The sequence below is a fragment of the Ischnura elegans genome, chromosome 6 (genome assembly GCF_921293095.1).
Source record: "Ischnura elegans chromosome 6, ioIscEleg1.1, whole genome shotgun sequence".
NCBI lineage: Eukaryota > Metazoa > Arthropoda > Insecta > Odonata > Coenagrionidae > Ischnura > Ischnura elegans.
The window spans coordinates 46072223-46092920 of record NC_060251.1 but is presented as its reverse complement, the minus strand read 5'-3'; the positions used below and the strand labels follow the sequence as shown (position 1 = coordinate 46092920).

General features: G+C 37.7%; 1 protein-coding gene across 7 annotated transcripts in view; it reads left to right on the top strand.

The window, feature by feature from the left end:
- Window positions 1–20698, top strand: part of LOC124160608 (glutamate receptor ionotropic, kainate 2-like) — a 491042-nt gene that overhangs the window by 345634 nt on the left and 124710 nt on the right. For all 7 annotated transcript variants that reach the window (XM_046536495.1, XM_046536501.1, XM_046536497.1 and 4 more), the window contains one exon: window positions 1392–1556. In XM_046536495.1, coding sequence (XP_046392451.1) covers window positions 1392–1556 — 165 coding nt within the window. The remainder of the gene's footprint in view (window positions 1–1391; window positions 1557–20698) is intronic.

Here is a 20698-nt window from a genome sequence, read left to right as displayed (position 1 = left end):
AGAGCAATTCCTTAACTCTGTTGGAAATGAGTTGCTGTATATTCAGGAGGATTTTTCATCAATTTCTAGACTCGCTCTGGAATATCATTAATTGATCGCCCTACAACACATAGCAAAATTGAGGTATTATGAAATAAATTATGCAAATATGGAATTACTCGGACTCAAAATATTTGTCTATTATAATAATGCATCTTATTACTATGTAACCATCAAAATATAACAATCCTCTTAACAAAATTTCGTAAATTTTCTCCACCATCAGCTTCATAGATCTAATCATTTGTATGAAAAAGCATAATTTATGAAGAACACTTGCGATAGCACACATAAAATAATTAAATAAACAATTTTCTTGTTATCAATCTAAATTTCAGAGCATTTTTCCTTGTCATCAAATTACTGAAAATATTCAAATCCGGGACTCTCTCTGGAATATTGAATTCTCTCTAGCACAAGCAATTGAGGTAGTATGTAATAAATACCAGTTAAATATCGGAATAAAAGAATATACAATCACTAGGACACAACTATTTCTTTATTAATCTACGCAACATTATCATCAAAAATCCTTCTTATTGTGATGTAGAATTATGTCCTTCTAGGTCTGCCAAACTTATCTTTGAATTGCGATTTGTTTTGCTGAATATATTTACATTCGATGGATTTTTTCTCCAACGAGTATGTTCGTGTTTGCGTTTTTATTTATCGCCTTTAACGCTGATTTCCTGGGTCAGTTGCATTTTATAACCTGCGCAGTGCTCTAATATTTAAAATTATCAGTTCTAAAATTCTAAATAATACCAGAACAAGTCTATTTTGGCAAATGTTGAAGAATGTTGAAAAGACTTTCTATGTGAATATTGTCATCTGCCAAAACCATCGCTTCATAGCTCCATGAATATATTTTATTTTGTGATATCCATTATTTTAAAAAATTTGACAAGGCACTTGACAAGATAATATTGACAGATAGTGTTTCCCAAAATATGTATGAGCGTTTTCCTTGCATGCTAACGGGCCTCTTTGGAAACCACGGAGTTAATTCGTGGCAAATGCTCTTTAGTTTAACAAACTTCCTGAAATTTAATTTTCTTTGCATTCATCCCCCAATTCTATTCTCTTTAACGCCAGAAAATCCTGTTTTCAGGATTTGGAATGAAATAAATACCTTTTCCTGAACCGATTTCAACGCAAAAGCATCATTTCTAAGAGATCAGGAAACATGTTATTCAAAACGAGAGTTTTTATGACCCCTTAAAAATGACGCAAATTCTATTGAACCAATGGAGGAAAATAAACCGTGTGGAAAAGTATAAAGTTGTTTCATTCCAAAGCATGAAAAAATTGCACAAAGTTTTCCCTTCAACGATTAATTTTATTCTTTTCAGGACATAGAGACGTTCGACCTCGAGGACTTCAAGTACAATTTCGTGAACATGACTGCCTTTCGCATCGTGGACGCGGAGGAAGTGACGGTGAGGGAAGTTCTGCGTGACATGGAGAGATTTCAACCCGTTGGCCACTCCATACTGAACAAGTCTCGGATCATCCAGGTAAGAACGACTTTTCGTTCATTAGGGATCGTATATTAACTACGCTTCCAAATAATCAGGAATAAGCAAGGTGAACTAGCTCGTGCATAGTCGAGCAAAGCAAACATATCTCTTGCTTTTAGAGAAATGAATAACGCTGGTGTAAAATGAACGAAAGCTTATCTCCCTGCCAAATATCGTTATCATGTTCCTGCTCATATTGCTGATATAAAGGGGTCGATTTTGGACAAAGCATACCTATTAAATGATTTCCCGCCCTATATTTGGAAAAATAATATTCTATGCATGTTGAATACCATTCTTGGTATCCAGCTCAGGAAGAGGAATTACCATACGTAGTGGAAGAGTGGAGGAAACTTCTAGATAGATATAGAGGAGACAGAAAGTTTGGATGGAGCAATTATTGAGCGGGAAGCAGATGCCACAATCCATATGAGAGAGTAGGTTGAATAGCTAATGTCAGATAACATTGACTCGCAGCCGGCGGGCTCGGTTTCAAATCCCTGCGGTGGTAGAGAATTTTCAGAGACTACTCTTTCCCTGCTTCCGTGTAGTGTGGAGGATATTTCAATCGCAACACTCCGTCCGTCGGATGGGACGTTAATCCGTGGTGCCTTTGGCACCTTTATTTAGGAGCAGGCTAATACCGACGCCGGGTTTCTCTCCACCCTTCCTTCCACACACTTCCCTCATTGCGCAAATTACCTCAGCTGTCTTTCAGCTACTCCAAATACCATGCCTTGATAGAATAAATTTATAATACATAATAATAATATAATATTAATGAATAACACATTAATAATATAACAGTACAGGCCTTATTGTGAGTTGAAGAGGAAAGTTATAGCATAGTGCGTAAAGGAAGCATAGTGCACGAATTTCTCCATGTATGCCTACCTCTTCAGCTATTAATACTACAGTAATGATTGACTTCTAACTAACTAATTAATTTTTTACTGGGTCGTATCTCAAGGGTACACCGATGAACGAGCTCGTAGCCTCGTAAGGCTGAAATTTCTCTCGCTTTGCTTTTGAGAAATGAGTATCGCTGCTGGTTTGGCGGGGAACGGCAAGGACATCTCGTAACGCGGGGGCTGACCAAGTTGTGATTGGATTTCGCGAAGTAATTCGTGCATTGGGACTGCAGTCTCGGGAAGCGACTAAGTGCATTACTCGGCGAAGGAGCAGGAGCTGTGACAGGGATTTTCTGCCGCTCCCTATATTCGCTTTTCTATCTCTCTTTCTCTCTCTTCATATTCTATCTTCTTGTTCAAACGGGAGGGAAGGTGCAATGGTGCGCGAATTTGAACGGATAAATTCGATGAAACCTTAGGAATTGCGTTCGCAGCAAATTATTTTAAAATCGAAGCGACATCAGTTCAGGATAGCGATGAGCTTTATTTTATCCTTTTAAAATCAAATATAGCACTACATGTGTACCGTTTTACCCTTCCCACTCAGTGTACTCTGCGGTTCAATTATGTAAATGTCAAAAGCGTCGATGGCGTTGTTGTATTGACTCGGCCATCAAGTGCACTGGCGTTTGACCCTACGAAGTATATAATAATAATAATGATGATAATAATGATTTATTCGACGTTAATCACAATACAATGCAATAGTCTTCGTCAAATTCAATGAAATTCTAGAGCTAAATAATACAATTCTGAGTACTGCATTCAAGAAATTCATTCATAGAGTAGAAAGCTTGGCTACATATCCATAGGTGGAGACAACGCTTAAACTTGGGTAATGAACAGTCTCTGGCCTCTCGGGGTAGGTGGTTGAAAAGGCACAGCTTTACATGGTCAAAAGACTTGCTTGTTGTTGACAGCCTACTTTGAGGCTGAATGAGATTATTTTTTAGCCTAGTGTTATGATGGTGAACGTCACTACCAGTTTTATGGCTGTCCAGGTTCATTTTTACATTTATAAGACATTTAAATATATATTGACCATACAATGTCATTATGCCTAGCTCCTTGAATAGAGGTTTACAATGTTCCATAGCTTTTGAATTCGTAATGATTCTAATTGCTCTTTTCTGTAGAATAAATAATTCTTTAGTGGAGGAAGAATGGGCCTTCATTGACGATTGGCGTAAATGACGCCGATGACTGTTTTATAATATACCCGCCAATAGATACGCTCATTTTCGGAGACTGGCATGCTTGAAAGAAATAAGAGCAGGAGCTACTGTGTCCACTGGATTCAATGCTTTTTTTAATTTTACAATTTGTCTCTCCTCCTCATAATTCGTAGGTTCATACATGCATCAATATGAAATGCAGTAATATTCCTCTCGTGAATTGGCTTTAATATGAGTTTAATTTAAGGATGTATCGCCACAAATTCCATTGACCGGTAGACGAAGTTAAATAATATTCGCTATATCGAGGGCAGAGAGTACATGTATCGTGGAAGGCTATTCGGGATTTCCATCGGGTCGTCCATCGTCATCAGGGCATTGATGCCTTATTCGTCGAAACGTCAATGACGACTTGTTCATCGAAACGTCGGCCGTGATGGAAATATGACTCGGTGGAAATCCCTAATAATCTTCAGCGATTCAATACTTCGGGAAAGCTTGCGGTCATGGATGTTTGAAGAGAGGTACATTTGAAGGTAACTTCATAGATTTAAATTCGTTCGTTAATAAAACGAATGTTACATAATAAAATTCATTATTATTGCTCCTATTTTTTCATAGTTTTTCTTAATAATCGAAATTATTATCTCTCTCTCCATTGTGGACTGTACTCATATGCTAGCACTATTCGTTTTTCGTATATCCGCAGTTATTCGCCGTTTCCTCGACGACATTGACCATGTAGTTAAAATCTTGCTCGAGTTTTTTTGGCTTCATATCTCGATGTTAAGCCTGCCTTTCCTAGCCTCCGAACTTCTCTTTATCCCCATCCAATATATTTCCTTAACTCATGATATAATGCTCAAAATTTTTAATTGTTTCCCCTCTCACAATGGCGAGCTTAGCTTTTCAAACTTTTTAGCACTTTTGACCCACTTTATGGGTGGTATAGGGGGGGGCTGATGGATTGCCGGAGACTTCGAATCGGCCGATATGAATTATTATCGTAGGTGCGTGAGCAACGCCACCTTTTACCAACTTTTCCCTCCCTGGAAGTCTTCATTTTCACGCGTTCGCCCCGTGGTGCGGGAGAAGGACGGTAGATGGCTCTGAGGGAAAGCCGCCCCCCTTCCGTCCACGATAGTCGGTCGTAAAGTCACAGTTACCATCTATCTCTTACCCTCGATTTTTTGTTTTTTCGTTTTTTTCCTAATGAAAAGGGGTTATACTCTCAATCTCAAAAGGCTTCATCTAATGGGCTGGCACGGGGAGAGCTGTGTGTGTGAAAAGGGGGAAAGTGACATCAGGTCTCGAGCATTACTCTTTCCCGCATCGGCAGCTTAAACCCCCTCTCTTACTCAGTCATTCCATCAACTTATCGCCCCTCCTCATGTTAAGAGGACGCATCACTCCCACTCGATCAAATTTCCTGACGTATTAAGTAGACCCTCGCTTTAAGATAGGCTCGAATCACAATAGATTCGGCATATCGACCGCTCCCTGCTGTAAAGTAGCATATATCTCAAAAAAATCATTCCATACAGGCGTATCTTGAATTATGTTTTATGTAATTATTATGGTTTCGTTAGTGCAGGACTTTCAGAAGTGCTATTTCAGTACATATTATAATATTTTTTATCAATAATAAATCCCTTTTTCATTGGAAAAAGGGCTATTCGAAAAAAAATCATATTGAAACCTATCCACTGATAATATCAACTAATTATATGATCATGTAAGGAATTATATTGCTGTTGTTGATGAAATCACGCATAGATTCATTTTAAATGTTTTTCCCGATTAATTTAAGACCCGGTTGAATGCCATTTTAAATATCAAACATTTTTAACTAATTAAATACGTGTTTCACCGTACCCGGGTGTTCATTGATGAGATTTTTCGTTCGGCCTGGAAAATTTGGCATGATAAACAACGAAAATATATATGAGGTACACAATTCGCCACTATTGGCAAAAACTCTTTTCTGCGGCTATGACAATAAAATTTAACAAGAAAAAAGTTCACAAAATGGGAGAAGGTAACACTTCAGCCTGCTTATGACATTTATGATTTGACGCATGTTAGTTTGTTCTAAATGATATAAAAGAAATTAAATAATTATGAGTATCAAAGTTGCCACGGGGGAAACAATAATGAATTGCTTTTGATTTTGACGGAAAAATAAATAATACGGAAGTTCATAATTTTTCTACGTCAAGTATTAATAGGAAAATAAAGGAAGAAAGATGATAATGTGTAATTAGTGGTGAGAAAACTAATACAATCTCTACATTAATATAGATTATGTATTTAAATTCTCAGAGGGATGGAGTTCGTCGAGGATAGAAATTTATAGAAAATTATACATTACGACAGACCACAATTCCCCAATATTTTCATATTTTTTTTAAATTATCTTCAGAGATGGAAAATGTTTCACCAGCAAAAGAAAAACTCTGGCTGAATGAGAGAATTCCAGAAAAATTCAGACTTCTAACTGTGCAAAATCCCGTAAATAAAAATAATACGTGAAATTTTTTTCTGAAAAATGGGGAACTAGGTAGCTAAAAGCCGCCCTCGAGTGTTCTTCCGCTGGTAAGACTCAGCGATCTCTGCGGAGAATACTTCCGACGAAAACACCGATTTCGTTGTACACTGCATTATCCTCAGAAGAGAGATAAGAGCACGGATTAATGCCAGATTATTCTGGATACAAGGCAACAGGAAACCATAAGATATTTTTCGGCGGGGAATGCGACCTTGAATTTACTTATAAGACATGAATTTCTGCCCGATCAAAAGATAGCTGACGTCCATCAATAGCCCACCAATCTAACTTTTGGACAGTCAATACAGTTCTGAATGCACTACCTCTTGATAATACCAATATAGCCTACTTTAAGGTCATGTTTCCACCGCTCCATTTCATTAGATATTTTTTCAGCTTTTACTATCGTTTGCACTAAGCCATTTTTTTCAATATTAAAACGAGGCTTATTAAATTTTATAAGCGACCATTGTATTAAATTTCCATCCTAATTGTAATTTCTGAAAGTGATCTTTGGTTTCTCTCGACCATTTTCCATGGGAAATCAATTATTGGGTCCATTTTGAAGACAAATTGGGTTATTTATCAGTATGTATCGCCCATTAGTCAGGCTTTTACAGTACTATGTGGAGGCATCAGTTCTCATTCACATAGTGATTCAGCCCGAAGGTTTATCCGAAGATTGGTGAGGGTAAAGATGACCTCGGAGAAAGCCTAGGGCGGTAACATTAACAAATTCCGGGTTAGTGGGACAGTTCCGTTCCCTGGGCCATTTAGGATTTTTGTTTCCTTTTGAGCTATGGTTTTACCTACTGGTAGTAGTGGTAGATGAAACTATACCAGTATTTAGGCTTCCTATTTAGGGGCGTCAGCGCCAACCCAAGGTACGGTCTCTTCATTTTTCCACCACTCACTTCAGCCCGAAGGTTTTGTTGGATAGGTAAGGATAAAGCTCATCCTGGACCACATACCTATATAAGTACCTTTCGTCATGTCTTCTCTCGTTTTCATTTGTTTTTTGTATATATCTGACGTCTTCACGCGGGATTTGAAGTCCCTAGTTGTTCAGTAGCCTAACCCTAAACCCACTGTGCTACTACGCTCCGAGACGTACACATGTACATTAGATAGCCATTGTAGTCTACTAATCCTTATGTGAGTTAATGGATTGCTATTTTTGATTAGAGCTAAATTATTCTATGTAGATGGTAATAGAAAAATTTTGGATTTTTTCTTTATTGGATTGGACATAATACCTTTAATTTACGTGTAACACATGAGGTTACACCCGATTGAAGGATATCTGAAGTCCATTAATAGCCCAAAAATCTACTTTTTGAACAGTCAATGCGGTTTTGACTTCACAAACTTATTTAAATACTAATATAACTAGCTTCCGGGTCATTTTTCTATTGCTCCGTTTTCATGGCCAAAATTTTTCAGCCGTAACTATCATTTGTGCTTTGCTGTTTTTTTTTCAAAATTCCTTAAATTTCCATTGAATTTTATGTCCAACCATGTTGTAATTTTTGGAAGTTATCTCTTGTTTATATCAGCCATTTTCCATGGGAGATTAATTATTTGACCTATTTGGATGGAAGGTAGGTGATTTATCGGTATTCATCGTCCAATGATGAGGCTTTTGCGATTCTGCGTCAAATTCCTCTATTACTCCTAATTCTAGAAAATACATTAATTGTTTTGATTAGTGCAGGATTTTTTCTTTGTAGAAAGTTTCACTGCCTCATAATAGTACTAATATAACTTACTTTCAGGTCATTTGTACATTGCCCCGTTTCCATAAGCGAAATTTTTCAGCCTCACAGATGCATATTAGAAATTCAGTGTAGTCTACAACTCCTACTTTAAGTCAGTGCATTGCTAGTTATGCATTGAAGGAAAGTAGAAAGTTAGCTCCACTTTTCCCGTAACACCTCAGCTTATAGCCTACGTGGAGCGCAGTAGAAATTCTTTAAGCCCCTGAGTCTTCATTGAGAAACTTCTGGTCTAGTCTTCCCACTCTTCGAACGTTTAAATCCCACTCCAGCGGCAGGAAAATGCCTTCACCTTCGAAGTTCGACCTCGATTCCGGCATAATAGAGATAACCTCTTGAATATAAAATAAGGAACACGGTGAAGTTTTCGAGTGAAACAGTAACTTCCCTTAAATACGTGGAGCTGTCTGATCTTGAAAGGTAGTATTTCGCTGTGTATCAATGAATTGAGGGCAGGTAAGTCACCTATAACTTTGACACCATTTCATGAATTCAGATCTTTAGTTACATTGGCTCTCGTTTTTTTCAGTTGAGGTTTTTTATAAAGAAATATTGAAAGTAAAGTGTGTAATTTCTCTGTAGGAAGATGGTCCTTAAATTTGTAATGCACATGCATAGTGTAAACTCATTCGAAAATTTTTTCTGCCAAATAATTTCACTCGACCCTCAGCTCCGTCAAAATAAATGAACCTGATTCCTAATGACGTCGCAAATTCGTTTTGAACTGACGCCCAGTTTTAAATTGTGACGCCAAAAATTCACGTCACAATTCATAACTGGGTGGCAAAATTCGCGTTGTTTTACTCATTTTAACTTAACGAGAGAATTGTGTGAGGGTGATGCTTTTTTGTGTAAACTTGTCTAACCCTTTTTATCCACCAAGTTCTTATTATAAATTGCTATTTCTGGTCTCAATGAACCCGGAACTTGGTCATAAATTTGCCTTGCGGGTGCTTTGATGGTTTGCTGGTTGTCAATACCAATGGGGCTTTCTGTGAATTGCACGCATTGGAATAGAATTCATTTCATTAACCCTTTATGATCCAATGGACATATATGTCCCAAGTTTTTTTTTATTCTTTCAAAATTCAATGAGAAGGTGTATGATAGTAATAATTGGTTCTGTTGAAGAATAGGCTATTGGATTTTGGTTTTTAAATATTTTTGTGACATTCTTTATATATTGTAGTTTTCCCATTGTTAAGAACTTTCACTTGAAATGCTGTTTGCGAAGTGGAAATTTGATAGTTCATGACAAATCGATGAGAAGGTCAATTATAACAGGACTGTCTGTTTAATCCTTTTGCGTACCTAGGCTGTGGAGTTGGTATGAAAAACTCCGCATTTGTACATTAATTTTTACAGAATTAGTGTTTTTATGTTATGGGAGACATGTGTCCCTATGGCATAAAAAAACTGGTAAATCAAAAATAAAGTGGCATATTATTTTATGTACCCTTTTTCTAATTTTAGTGACAAATTAGCAAATAAAAAATTATATTCCCCAAATTTAATACCCACAGACTATGATTCGTCATGTCCGTGGACAGTAGGCCGGCCCTTATTTTTCAGAATTGAGAAAAGTTATGTTTTCCTAGTCTCAAAATGATCCAAATGAGGTTCATATTCACGTGTTAAAATTTGGTTACTTTAAAATAACGGCAACCCGTGCCCCAAGGGCCCTAAGTACCGAGGACCCTCAATTGAGATTTTTGAGGCCGAAAAAGTGCTAATTCTATGTAAAACGTAAAAGTAAAGCCCTTTAGGGCCGATTTTTTGTTTGTTTTGACCTATCTCTAAGCGTTTACGAGATATTGTCCGTCGTAATGCAATCCACCCCCAAGGGCGCTACCCCGCACCGCGGCGCCGCTGAGGTACGGCCCGCACCACTTACTAGAGACTTCCCCTCCACCCCCTCCCCTCCCTCGGCACAGACTTTGCTCCTGCTGGCAATATTTGCATGCTAGTGGTACAGAATTGAATAGTTCCTCTTGTGTCATGATTTATGTTTTTAAAGCATACAACGTCAATCTTAACCCTTCAACGCCGTCCTATGTACTGTGCACCGACCCCTTAAACCTTAGTTTGTTGCCACCATACGACCGCGCACAATTACCGCATGCTTTGTTCAAAAGTGCTCTTTATGTACAAAATTTTATAAGTATTTGATACAATTGTGTTTGTGAATTATAAAGGAATGAAGGAAATGAGCAGGGCTTCCTGGGCCATAACAGTTGATAGAAATATTCTATGAAGAAGAAACGAGGCAGTCAGTTCACATTTGTAGATCAATGTGGAGAGATAGTTAGTTCTTATTTATAGTGCGCAAAGGATAGAATGTGCTAAGTTTTTTTAGGATATACGGAGAAAAGTGGTGAAAAAAACTAGTTTATCATGAACACACGTGGCGTTCATTTTAAGAATAGGCCAACAAGAAAAAGTATGAAATTAAGACTAAATTCGCACATTGAAGTGGTTGAAAAAGAAAGTGAAGAAATACTTGGCTCAAAGTTACTTACAGTGAGAGAAGTACTGTGTGTTTCTCTATAACCTGATGGGTTTGAAATGTATCAGACTTAGTGCGAGAAAAACAGAAAGAAATGCGTTTCATCCATGGAACAAAATGAGAATTCCTGTTATTACAGAAAATAAGGTGACTGAAATGTTAGAAACATTACACAATGAATGGATGAAGGTGCGACGACATAAAGAGAGAGTGGGAACTACCGTGGAGATTTAGAGAAGAGAATCTTTCGTAACAAAACTTGATGATTTGTTTGATATTGCAAGGGGCGGTGCAATTGAATTTTTGACGCTCGCAGTTAATCTCTCAGATAAATGTGCGTGGGATGAAGAAGTAAAATTCTAATGCAGTCAAATAGGAGCACGAAATGCAGTTATTGGTGGAATAGATTTCAATATGCTCAAGAAAAAAGAAAAAGTTGTGGTTTCCCGCTCCTTGTGTTGCATCTGCTCCCAACAGTGACTTTCAGATCCTAAAACTACGAAAGTGTTAACCTGGACATAGCGAAAGGAGTACAAAAGAGGTTTTCAAACCACTTGTGGTACCTGAATGAGGAGTTCATAGGCCTGTCATTCTTTGACGGATTCTTTTCTGGGCGTGAAAAGGAAAATGTGATACGCCATATGAGGACACGTGAGGGAAAATATGATCCACCAAAGATGGCATTCTATAAACGTAAAGACCTGAAAACGGTATCTATATCAAATGTTGTCACTACTAATTCCAGAAGGCTATTTGATGCATTGGAAATATGAACTGCATTCTTTGATGTGTCCACGCAAGAATGGTATGAACATCCTGATTACAAGAACGATTTGCAAATTATTCGGGGCCTTCAAGCGGTAGATGATTGTGCAGAGAGAGGGGTGAAACTAATTCAAGATTATTAGGCAGTCACGTTGATGGAAGAGGGCTTTCAAAATAAATTACTAACAATAAATGTGAATTTTCATCGTGGCACAGCCCCTAACGTGCGCAAATACACTTTAAATGCCAAACATAGGGGGTCAGTGAAATATTAGAAATACGAAAATGTATTTTGTTTTGGTTAATATGTACTGAAATTCATGGACAAGTGAAAATACGAGTAAATTGATCACTTTGATTGGAAGCATTGTCAAGGCAATTAAATTCTTTTTAACGCAAGCACATTTCTTCAAAGACTACATCTTGCAATCAGGAGCAAAGTCTGTGCCGAGGGAGGGGAGGGGGTGGAGGGGAAGTCTCTAGTAAGTGGTGCGGGCCGTACCTCAGCGGCGCCGCGGTGCGGGGTAGCGCCCTTGGGGGTGGATTGCATTACGACGGACAATATCTCGTAAACGCTTAGAGATAGGTCAAAACAAACAAAAAATCGGCCCTAAAGGGCTTTACTTTTACGTTTTACATAGAATTAGCACTTTTTCGGCCTCAAAAATCTCAATTGAGGGTCCTCGGTACTTAGGGCCCTTGGGGCACGGGTTGCCGTTATTTTAAAGTAACCAAATTTTAACACGTGAATATGAACCTCATTTGGATCATTTTGAGACTAGGAAAACATAACTTTTCTCAATTCTGAAAAATAAGGGCCGGCCTAGTGGACAGTCACACATAGATTTTCGAAGAGGTGTTTATTGTATTAACAACCTGTACTATATATTTTATTATAAAATCTATGATTAACCAAGTTACAACAATATAAAAATTCCAAAACAATCTTTTTGGGCTGCTTTTATTTCATAGTATCAATTATAAAATAAAATAAAAACATTTGTCCTATTGAAAAAAGAAATGCTCGTGGACACAAAAGAAAAAGGGGGAATTATTCATAGCATATGGTGGCAGCCCTGAACAACCAGTGTGTAGAGAAAGATATTGTCAGCTTTATTGGGTTTTATGAGTTTATACTTGCTTCAGTGAATGTTTCAACGCCAGAATAAAAATTTTGGTTCAGTTTTTTGAAGGAGCGAAGATCATTAGTCATGTCCGTGGGCAGGTAAAAATTAGTAGAAGTAAAATCTTTTACTAATTACAATTCAGATATCTTTTGCAGCTATAAAATGCAAGTTTAATGCAGTAAGGGCAGTGCCCTAACTTTTTGTAAGTGCCAACTAAAACTTAATTTAGAGGAAATCGTCATGTCCGTGGACATTATGTCCGTGGAAGTCATGACCGTGGGAATCATGTTCGTGAAATCTGCAGTCCATGGACATGACAGATGGTAACGAACATGATGATACCTACACCATGACTAGTTACAGAATGTCCAATGGCAAATTAAAAAAAGTTTTTCTCATGAGTAAACACAATATTCCACTTCTGGTATGTCCGTGGACGTATAAATCATATTCGTAAATAGCACAAAAGTAAACATAATAAAAAATGTAAATATTACTAACGATCTCTGCCACTAGCGTCATTAAATTGTATGATTAACAAACTTCAAATACACAATTTTGGTTCTCAATAAACAAGAATTGTTTCTTTTTTTAAATTTTGCCTTCAGAAAATGTACGTTTTTTTGGATATTGACCCATATAAATATTTTTGGAATCTACGCATCAATATTAGCCTAAAAACGTATTTTGATATGCAATCTAAAGCGCCAAAGCCCTCCCCTGGTTACTTGCCTGGAGTGAACGACCCTATAGCGTGTTAGGCCTAAGGTGAACTACCCGTATAAACCATGTGGCTACTCAATAGCGCACCTTATCGACATGCTGTGGACATTTTGGCTTTAGACCCCAATATCTTTTTCTTTAAAGCACCTGGTATCTCACGGTAGGCTTAACAGCACTCACACCTATTCACAATTGCCTATCTTTTTTAACACTCTAAGGTGAAAAACAACGGCTACAGTCCTTTGGCCCAGTTTGGAGTACTTACGATACACGGTGCCACCCTGCATTCACGTCTGATCCCAGAACAAAAACAAAAGGAACATCAACCGATTCCCTTTAGATCATGCGAATTTTTCCATTCGTCCCCTTCACGGTGCGCTCACCTTCATTCTCTTTTCTTTTTTTTTGCACTTAATTCGTTCCCCTTGAGCCTGGCGTCAGAGCACTTCTAACAGTGTCCTCCCTCTGGGGAGGGAAGCGAACTTTCTCGCCAAAAACAAAAACCTCGCGCCTCCCGCTTTTCGTATGTTTTTTTCTTATTCCTGGTCCCTGGCGATGACTCACCGTTTTGTGAAATGCATATGCATTTACTAATTTGTGACTTTCTTGCACCCAATTTAGGTTTCCATTCCGAGGTAAACCTTGTGATACGAAAAATCCTCGACGATTCAAATCACCTGTTATTTATGCCTTAATCCCTGGGGAAAGCTTGAAGTGGGGCATACGGGAATTTAAGTTGCACGTTCGAAAGAATAAAGTGACGTTAAAAGCCCTCTCAAGACACGGTGCGACCTAGTATAACTTCAGCGAAACTCCCCATTGAATTACAAAGGTTGCGCTTGGTATTATTTTTCACAAAGAAAATTCTCGAACTGGGACGTAGCCTTTTTGAGTTCCAACAAAACTGTGGTCTCCTCAGAACTTTCTGCGAAGTTAGAACTCGACAATGTACTTATGGCCGTTTCTCTAGCCTCAAGTTGGTGACTTGTTTTTTAATACTCAAATTTTTGAGTGACACTTTTAGTTCTGAGATTTGAATTTTAAGAGGTCTCCTTTTAAATTGAAATTATATACATGTTTTCAAAGCTACGTCATAAAACCTAATGTAAGCAACAGAAATAGTGAGAAAAATTAATATTTTGAATTTTTCATGAATTATCTACTCATAGGCATTTATCTTCTACAGCTATTTATCCAATTTTCAAATTAATGCCAAATATTCCATACAAATTCATACAAACGTAAGTTAATGGTCAATTAGGCCATTACATTTCCCCTTATAGTCTAGTTTAAATTCGCTTCCATTGTTTTCGAGGAGCTTTTCAATATTTTTTTACTGTGGTAAATATTCAGGTTGTATTTTGTGGCACTTACTATAAAACGTGTTTTCCGATTGCTGGTAATCATTCTAGGGCATTCTTAAACTTTATTTGCGACAACTTAAAATGGCTCCACTCAGCTTGTCATAGTTGCGTAAAGCTAAAATAGCTTTTGACATTTACAAGTAGCAGTTAAGATCATGAAAAATCGATTTCACTATTGATGCACAGAGTGAGATATTGTTGTTGGAATATTTCAGTTATCGGCCTGGGTCATAATAAGTTCAAGAAAAATCCTTTGCTTGGTCCCTGGACCTCTGGATACAATGGCCGTGTAAACAATTGAAACGCTTCAAGGAATAAAACCATTGAACCGGTGGAAAACTGGAAAAGTGCTTACCCTGTGCTTCATTTCGGTTGGAACGCACCGGAACGGCGTTCCATAACCTTTCAGGAATAACTGATTAAATTTTAAAAATTCGTCGTTATTTATGCTTGATAAAATACTCCTCTTTTTAATATAAGCTTAAAAAATCGGAAGTTTTAGGGGATTTCTTATTGAATTTATTGACTTAAAAATCATGCGTGGATAAAATGTGTGAGTACGCGTTCCAGTATCTAAAGCTTTAGAAATTAAGCTTTCTCTTTACCAACATAGAAGCTCAAGTTGCGCCAATTTTAGATACTATTAATGGGGATAAGTTATTATTCTCACGCCCTTTCAACAGCGTATATGCATTTTCGTTTCAGAAAATATATGAATTGGTACATGCAGGCATATCAGGGCAAGTATACCTTGAGTGAGTGGTTAAGCATATCCGTAGGCCTCGTTCACTTTCCAGCGGCAAGGGACAAAAGAGGCGAGATTTCCCTTTGGAATGCTAAATAAGGCAGCGGGATGTATCGCTAGGAAAATTGCCCCCTGTGAGAATCTTTCTGGGTCACGAGCCAGGCCGTGATTACTTGTCATTTTTTTGTACCCACCCCTGCACGTGGCTCGCGAATAACCGTGAAAGAGAGTTTTACAATCACCTTGCCTTATTCTCTCACTCATTTTTCCACCGATTCCGAGAAACTATTTCCATATCCTAGCCCTGATTCTCGCCCTTTTATATAATTTTTCGTCGTGTGGGAGGTTAAATTTGCATCAATGAGCAAACTTCGTTAACCGTCCCGTTCCGGAGTGCAGTCTCTGGCGACCCCTGGATGAAATCCAGATCTGTCACGGAAGAATGGGATGTAATGACACGGTTGCATAACAATTTCTCTCGCAAATGGAGGAGGTCGTGTTGTCAAGTGGAGCACTAACTCTTAAGCATCTGTGTGTGGAGGATTTTTTTCGGTTTATTCTGTTTGCTTTGAATAAGGTCAAGGTGAAGGGAAAATAATCATGAAACAATGGCCTTGTCTACTAGAATTTTCTCATTGTCGACAGAGATAGATTTTTTTAGATGATTTTTTGACTTGGCCTTTTCACATCATTCCGTTCTAGAGTTGGCCCTTATTTGCTCAAATTTCATGAAAATATGTGAAATTTTTGTAATTTTATCCAATTTTTCCCCAGGTAAAAAAATAATGTAGTGTCAAGAACTTTGTTGATGCTTTTAAAAATGAACCAACGAAATCTTAATTTATTCCATCACCATTTAAAATCTTATGCATAAAAAATATTAAATTTGGTGATATTTTTACTATTTAACATTACTATTGCGTCAAATTTTGACTTTTTCGTGTAACTTGAATCTTTTGGTTGAATAAAAGCCGTGAAGATGACAAAAATACTTTTCGAAAATTTAGCACAGAATAAAAAACTTAAACTAACCAAATCTCAGGATAATTTAATTCTAAAAACTATAATTTCAACTTAAAACTCAAAGAATATTACATTCACTCACCTTTTAGTGGTTAAGACGTACAAACGTTTATCACATAGTTATTTAGCCATTTAAGTAATCATGCTCTGTATCCGTGTGATTGAACATGCATATATACTGGTCCTGGTTCCCGCCATCTAGTCACTTGAGGGTGGAAAACGTTTTAAACTAGTCAGCAGGTCCCTTTTTTGCGAAACTGCTTCATTCAAATTCGTGAGCACGAGTTTCTAAAGACTGCCGAAGACGATGAGGCAGTCGTAAGAAATAATGGTGAGACAGGGACTTGGATGGGACAGAGTTTGAGGATGCTCTTGGAGCGACAGGGTAAGAACGAAATCTCTTGAATTATAAAAGCGATCCCGGCTTCATCTTGCCGGAGGGTAGGTAGTCAATCCCGAATCTCCCACCAATCGAACACCGCCCCCTGCGAACCGCCCCCTAACTTACTAACATTGCGAATTTCCGTCACTTGTGTTTGTAGACTCAAATACTGCTCTTTAAATTTTATAATGAAGAATATAAAATTAAACCGTTTCAACGTATTTTTAATAGTTTGCAAATATGTATGTAGTGCATTATTATTTTAACGATATCTATTGATTTTTTATTATTTATTGGACGTGTGTATTGCATTTACGGCTTGGTAGGAAGACAATGGATTCAGATATAAAAATGTTTTTAACATGTGGTAGGAGATATGTATACTCATATGAAGCCTTATATTATTATTCTTATCAGTATCCCAGGTGTCGATGCGAAGGGTTAAGTACGGTCAAGTGATAATTTGGAGTATTCGTTACGAGCTATGGTTTGGCTATCGATGCATAAACACGAACTATGCACAGTATGCATAAATAAGCGCTTCCGCGTGTATCCACTAGCTTCATTATCTGCTTTGCTGCATCTGATTATTGTAGCTAGTTTGATTCTAATTCAATTCCTGCTTTAATTAGTTACATTTATGTTAAATAGTGTCAAAAAATAATAAATTTGGTTTGAAATACACCCAATAAAATCCAGGATGAACGACCCATATGTAAGTGGCTGTTTCTTCTTGGATGTCTAGTTTCACTTCAATTTATTTGATAACTGAATATGTACCTGTATTTAATTTGTGTTCATAAAATTATGGTACTTACTATTTTTAATATAAATTCGCCTAATTTTCTGTGCCGTGCCTTAAAAAATTGTTTTTGACCGTTTTCTATTAATAATTTCGGTATTTTTATGTATCAATGTTCTGATTCGGTTATTTTCCGACGTTTCTTTGCCGTTTCTGCTCTCTTACTCTGAGGGAGTGAGTCAACTATTTCAGTAGAAGCAATTTTGAATGGTTCATGAAGAGTAAGGGGTTGACAAGGGTGGGTATCAAAGTTATCACTTCATTAGAATTCCAAGTATGTTCGCAACTGTGGCTAATTATGATGCCTCAGTCCTTATTGAAGTTGTTTTAGCTCTTTTTGTATCTCCAACGCCTCTTTGATCAGACTGGGTTAAAGATTTTCCACTTTTGCGGTGACATCTGTACTTTTTCTTAAGGTCTCACATGTCCCAAAGTTGCCGCTGCCACTATATGCCACTCATTTCAGGGGTTTATCAAGGTGAATGGCGCGCTGTTAGTTTTCCGTGGCGTTCTGGATTCGTGGATCTTTCCATCTTCTGGGTTTTCGCTGCGTTGTGAGTCAGAGGTTGACGACAGTTCCGCCGCGATTCCACCAGGTGTCGACGTGTCATATTTCAATACCTCCACTGCAAAAACACTCAACAATCTCCCACCGAATCAAATCCGCTCATCTAGTACTGCAAGGGCAACTCAATGAGCGGATTTGATTCGGTGGGCGATTGTTGAGCGTTTTTGTAGTGGAGGTATCGATTTATCACTTCCATGTGACGGCGACTCGTGGTATCCCAGCGAAACTATGGTTATCCCAGGATAACTATGAAGATGGAGAGGTCTACGAATACAGCTTTCAAGGGGACACCGTTAAAGGATGCCCAAGAACATGGCGGGTAAGCGTTATGTCTGTTGCCATTTCGCACGAATTTTATTCGGCGGCGCCACTAGGCAGCTGTTTCATATTCAGAGTGACTTTCACATTTAACCGCAGTGGAAGTGGTCTTTTTTTCGTTGACAATCGTCTCGCATGCCTTAAATATTTGGTTTATTTGATTTATTGCATCATTTTAATATTACCGCCGTGTAATTCATCGTGAAAAGTGGATATAGATGACTGTCGGCGCCGCGAGTGGCGATTTTGAAATCTGATTTTAATGCGCGCGGAGCGACATAAATAATAGCGGCGCACATGAGAATCTTATCACGTAAGTATTCGTGACAGCTCTAATCTCCAGCGAAAGCTTTTATTAAAAAAATTGAATTATCGTATCACATTTCTCCTGAAATATGTTAGTAAGCCGATAACGCTATACATTTATTTCAGGGAACGGTCACATTTCTCTATCAGGAGACATATGGCAATGGAAAGGACGGGGTTGCCTCGTCAGTGGATCGTCCGTGAGGCATGCGATTAACCCCTTGGTGCTCTTCCCAATTACCCTTCCTTCGACCTCCCTTACAACCCTCGTCGTAGCGTCGATTTTTTCAGGGATGAAGCGGCTGGGGTGACAGAAATTTCAAGTAGTTATCGTTCTTTTTTTTCTCCCCATGGCGGTGAAGCCTTAAAGATTGGTCATGTTCCTGCGCCAGCTCCTCCCTTTGTTATTTTTCATCGATCCCCTTGATTTCCTTGTGATTGCCATACTATAGTTCGATGAGTGACTTTAACACTTTGAGTGCCGGCTGCTAAATTTAAAGCCCTACTGAAAAATCCAGCCATTTTTACTATATTCGTACATTTTTCAAAACATTAGCATCAAAAATATATTTATATCGATGTGCATTTCATTAAAAATGGACTTTGCTCTACTTTATGAATCATTTAAATAACATTTATTGCTAATTTTTAAATATATAATTTAACAATGAAAACCTATTGTTTTTTAAAAATAAAAAAGGTGCAACATATGATGTACCGCCATAAAATGCATAATAATTTTTTAATACGCTCAATTTGAACTATTTAAAGCATGGAAATCATATAAAAGCATTATTCCAAGCAAAGCATGATAAATCCTGGATGACAAAAAGGGTCAATGCACCCTCAACGAACGGTCCATTGGCCCAAAGAATTTTCACACTAAGTGGCCTAAGATGAGGATGTCGGTAGCTACAGAGGACTTTTCATCCTCAAGGCATAAAGTGAACTCTTTTTCCATCGAGCAGTTGATTTTTGAAAAAACAGAACCCTTAAGCAGTAAACTGGAAAAGTACCACGGGCGAAATATTACGGCTTCACGCATACAAAGCCAATTAAATGGAAAGACGTAATATTACGTCCATGGCAATCCTCAGAAGGATCAGCAGGACGTAATATTAAGTCCATGGCACGCAAAGTGTTCAACACCAAAGCATTTCTACATCAAGTTATTGCCACACATTTTTCCATTAGTCTTTCATGAAAAAAAATCAAAAGGCACAGGAACAAAGTCCAGTGAGGGCAAAGAGGTTCGATTGACTCCTCTCAATGTTCTCTCTCTGGGCTCACAATTAAGCAGCATAACATTCAATTGATTAAAAGCAAAAATTGATTCTTGATGGATAAAAGCATCATGGTTATTAATGATAACAGAATGTTAATTAAATGGTACGATAAATATGATAGTGTGAGGCTATTCAACTATGTAAGTATGTATAAAATATATTTAATTAAGGTAACGAAAGTTATCCATGAAACAGAATAGTTGAACGAAATGGTTTTGAAATGCGCCTCTTGTGACCTAGCAAACCCAGAACCCTTAAGCAGTAAACTGGAATAGTACCACGGGCGAAATATTACGGCTTCATGCATACAAAGCCAATTAAATGGAAAGACGTAATATTACGTCCATGGCAATCCTCAGAAGGATTAGCAGGACGTAGTATTACGTCTATGGCACGAAAAGTGTTAATGAGCTGTCTCGCGTTTGAAGGTGAGTCCTTATCTTTTTATTCGCCCTACGGTGAGGCAAACTGTATGGTCGTTATTTATGCACGAAACCATAGTCAACATTAATAAACGCAGACTTGAGTAACCGACAATATGATCACTTGTTTAGCTGCATCATCTGAATGTTGTAGCAAGTTAAATTCCAATTCCGTTCGTGTTTTCGTCAAACAAATTTCTGTTTTACAGTACCAGGAAATAATTTAAATTTATATGTTTTTGTAAATACTAGCGGCTGAACTGCAACCAATATTTCCCAGAATTAACAATAACTATTAAAAGTGATATACCAGAAAGAACAAAAAAGGTATGTGATAGGTAATAGGCAAAAACACTATGAGGTAGGGAGCTTTATTGTTACAAAAAGGATTGA